General features: G+C 61.8%; 1 protein-coding gene across 1 annotated transcript; it reads left to right on the top strand.

Annotated features, from left to right (window-relative positions):
- The first annotated feature begins 88 nt into the window (after positions 1-88).
- On the top strand, positions 89-2,659 carry NKX2-5 (NK2 homeobox 5). The gene is given in 3 exon segments (XM_006906523.1): positions 89-393; positions 454-527; positions 2,022-2,659. Coding segments are annotated over 3 exon segments (1,017 nt in total).
- Positions 2,660-3,452: the final 793 nt, after the last annotated feature.

Raw genomic sequence — 3,452 nt, 5'->3', positions numbered from 1 at the left:
GCGGGCACCATGCAGAGAGGCTGCCAGGGCCGGTGGGCAGCGCCGCTCTCTGCCGCCCACCTGGCGCTGTGAGACGCGCGCTGCCACCATGTTCCCCAGCCCTGCGCTCACGCCCACACCGTTCTCGGTCAAAGACATCCTGAACCTGGAGCAGCAGCAGCGCAGCCTGGCCGCCGGCGAGCTTTCGGCGCGCCTGGAGGCCACCCTGGCGCCCGCCTCCTGCATGCTGGCCGCCTTCAAGCCCGAGGCCTACGCGGGGCCCGAGTCTATATACGCGCGCCTATAGCGACCCCGACCCTGCCAAGGACCTTCGAGCTGAAAAGAAAGGTGAGGAAGAAACACAACACCCTTCTCCCTTCCGGGTCACTTTTGTCCCCAAACCCCGGCGCCAAGGTGGAGGAGACGTGAGTGCCTGCGCAGAGGCCGGAGCTCAGGGGGCTCGGAGCGTAAGAGGCGACATTGTCGCCAGTATACGCGCGCCTATAGCGACCCCGACCCTGCCAAGGACCTTCGAGCTGAAAAGAAAGGTGAGGAAGAAACACAACACCCTTCTCCCTTCCGGGTCACTTTTGTCCCCAAACCCCGGCGCCAAGGTGGAGGAGACGTGAGTGCCTGCGCAGAGGCCGGAGCTCAGGGGGCTCGGAGCGTAAGAGGCGACATTGTCGCCAGGGCCCCCGCGCCCCACATCCCATCGGAGGTATAAAGGAAATGCTCGGTTGAGTTGATTAGAAATAAGAGACAAAAGAAAAAATATATACACGTTTTCGATCTAACAAAGCCCCAGGCGGCGGCAGCCTTGCTCCTGGATCTGTTACGAAGTTGAGAGGTGGGTTTGTGGTAGACAGAACAGGGGGAGAGAGAGAGAGAGATTTTCTGTGTCAAGGTTTGTTTGCTTGCATTTAAAACAAACAAACAAACAAACCCCTTTTTGGTCATTTAGAGGATCCAAGAAAACCGCTAAACAGGAATTTAAATGCCTTTACGCACAGACATGTCTTTACGCACAGTTGGAGAAGGGTCGGCCGGGGCCTTCCGAAGCCCAGCCGCAATCCGCGTTTCTGGGGCTTTTCCTCCTTTGTTCCAGGAGAGTGAAATCTTTGGGAACAGGGGCCTTCCTGTAAAATTCGGATACTGCGGACTCTCGGGAATCTGACTTAGTAGTTACATTTTCCCAACACAACTTCGTGACGCGGCCAGGGCCGGGACGTTCTCTCCTGCGAAAAGTTAGAAAATGCCGGGCGGCTGAAGGCGCGGTGCAGTGGAGGAGATGGCCGGGGGAGGTGGTGGGACCGGAGTGCGGGGAGGCTGGCCGGCCGGGGAAAGGGGCGCAGTAGGGACACCTTGGCCCAACGCAGGGTCCCGCGAGCTCGGAGGCCGAGGGCGCCCGGCGAATGGGCCCGTGGTGAGCCCAGCAGAGATCTCTCTGTGAGCCGAGCAAGGTTTGTCTAGCAGTGGGGAGGCCCGCGAACAGCTGCCGGCCGGCTCGCGAGCTGAGTGCTCGCCTCCAATCCGAATCCGAGCGCGCGGGCCGGGCAGATTCCCAGGCCTCCTGCCCACCCACGGCTTCCAGGGCGCTCCCTAAACTCCGCGCCCGCGACGCGCGAGCCTACGATCACTGAACCAACACCCCTTGGCCTTCTGTTTCTTTGGGTTCCGTGACTTTGAGACAATGTGACCGACCCTAGGGTGGGCCTTGGTCTCCCCTCATTTAACTTCTCAAGCCAAAGCAGCCTGAATCTAATCTACTCCAGTGCGGCGTCTGGTTTTATTTTCTTTGCAGCCTGAAATTGTCAGTCACTGTCCATCTCCCGCACCGGAATGTAAATTACCCGAGGTCAGGGACCGCCCGGAGCCGTGCCTGGCACATAGTAGGCATTCAACAAATGCTAACTGTCCGTGGCGCCCAGTGCACTGGGCAGAGTGAGCCGCAGCCAAGCTGGGCTCTGCAGGTAGAACCGAGTGACATTCCGCGAGCGGGGCCGCGCTGACCCAACGTCTCTCGGCCTCTCTGTCCCCCTCAGAGCTATGCGCGCTGCAGAAGGCGGTGGAGCTGGAGAAGCCGGAGACCGACGGCACCGAGCGACCCCGGGCACGGCGAAGGAGGAAGCCGCGCGTGCTCTTCTCGCAGGCGCAGGTCTACGAGCTGGAGAGGCGCTTCAAGCAGCAGCGGTACCTGTCGGCCCCCGAGCGCGACCAGCTGGCCAGCGTGTTAAAGCTCACGTCCACGCAGGTCAAGATCTGGTTCCAGAACCGGCGCTACAAGTGCAAGCGGCAGCGGCAGGACCAGACTCTGGAGCTGGTGGGGCTGCCCCCGCCGCCGCCGCCGGCCCGCAGGATCGCGGTGCCCGTGCTGGTGCGCGATGGCAAGCCCTGCCTCGGGGACTCGGCGCCCTACGCGCCAGCCTACGGCGTAGGCCTCAACGCCTACGGTTATAACGCCTACTCCGCGTACCCGGGTTACGGTGGCGCAGCCTGCACCCCTGGCTACAGCTGCGCCGCCGCCTACCCGGCCGGGCCACCTCCGGCGCAGTCGGCTACGGCCGCCGCCAACAACAACTTCGTGAACTTCGGCGTCGGGGACTTGAACGCGGTGCAGAGCCCCGGGATTCCGCAGGGCAACTCGGGGGTGTCCACGCTGCACGGTATCCGAGCCTGGTAGGGAAGGGGCCTGCCTGGGGCGCCCCCGACGGATCTCACCTCACCTCTAGCGAGGGGCACTAACCCCCGAGGGGAGGGAGGGCTCCCGAAAGGTTCCTGCGGCCCTCGGATTTCACACTCACTCCCGCAGAGGCCACGGAGCTTTTCCAGCCCCACGCGCCTTTGTCTCTACGCGCCGGAGTTTGTGGCCGAGTTTATGCAGCTTGGGGTGAAAGGTCCCACAGCCTGGTGCCTTAGCCCTCGGCCGCAAAGTGCCTTCCGAGCGCCCATGGGCACCCTCAACGGGCCGAACCCCGGGAACTTGGGACCGGGAGCCCGGTCCGGGCGCGCCGGGGCTAAGATCCGGCCTCCTTTCCCGAGCCTGGGCCCGGCGCCCGGGCCCTCGCAGCCTTGCCGCCGCCCACCCACCCGTATTTATGTTTTTACCTGTTGCTGTAAGAAACGAGAATCTCCTTCCATTAAAGAGAGTGCGCTGACCCCGCATGTGTGCTTTTTTCAGCTTGCGGTGCTTCAGAAACCTGGTTGGGGGCGCGAGGGCAGAGGCCATCCTCGCTGGTCCTGGGGAGCAGGAATAGGCATTCACTGAGCAAGTCGAGAATAATAATAAACCATGTTGGGTCCTCGGCAGGCATTTTCTGGTATTGTCTCGTGTGATCTTCAATAACGCAGAAAGGAAGGTCCTATTTTAAAATTTAGCGACTGAGGCCTGGAGAGGTTGCATGACTTGCCTGGGGCAAATAGCCAGCACTGGTAGAACTGAGGCTGGATTCCAGGTCTCACTTCAGAGACTGAGG

This window comes from Pteropus alecto, unplaced genomic scaffold (assembly GCF_000325575.1).
Source record: "Pteropus alecto unplaced genomic scaffold, ASM32557v1 scaffold40, whole genome shotgun sequence".
NCBI lineage: Eukaryota > Metazoa > Chordata > Mammalia > Chiroptera > Pteropodidae > Pteropus > Pteropus alecto.
This window is presented reverse-complemented; position numbering and strand designations above follow the sequence as displayed.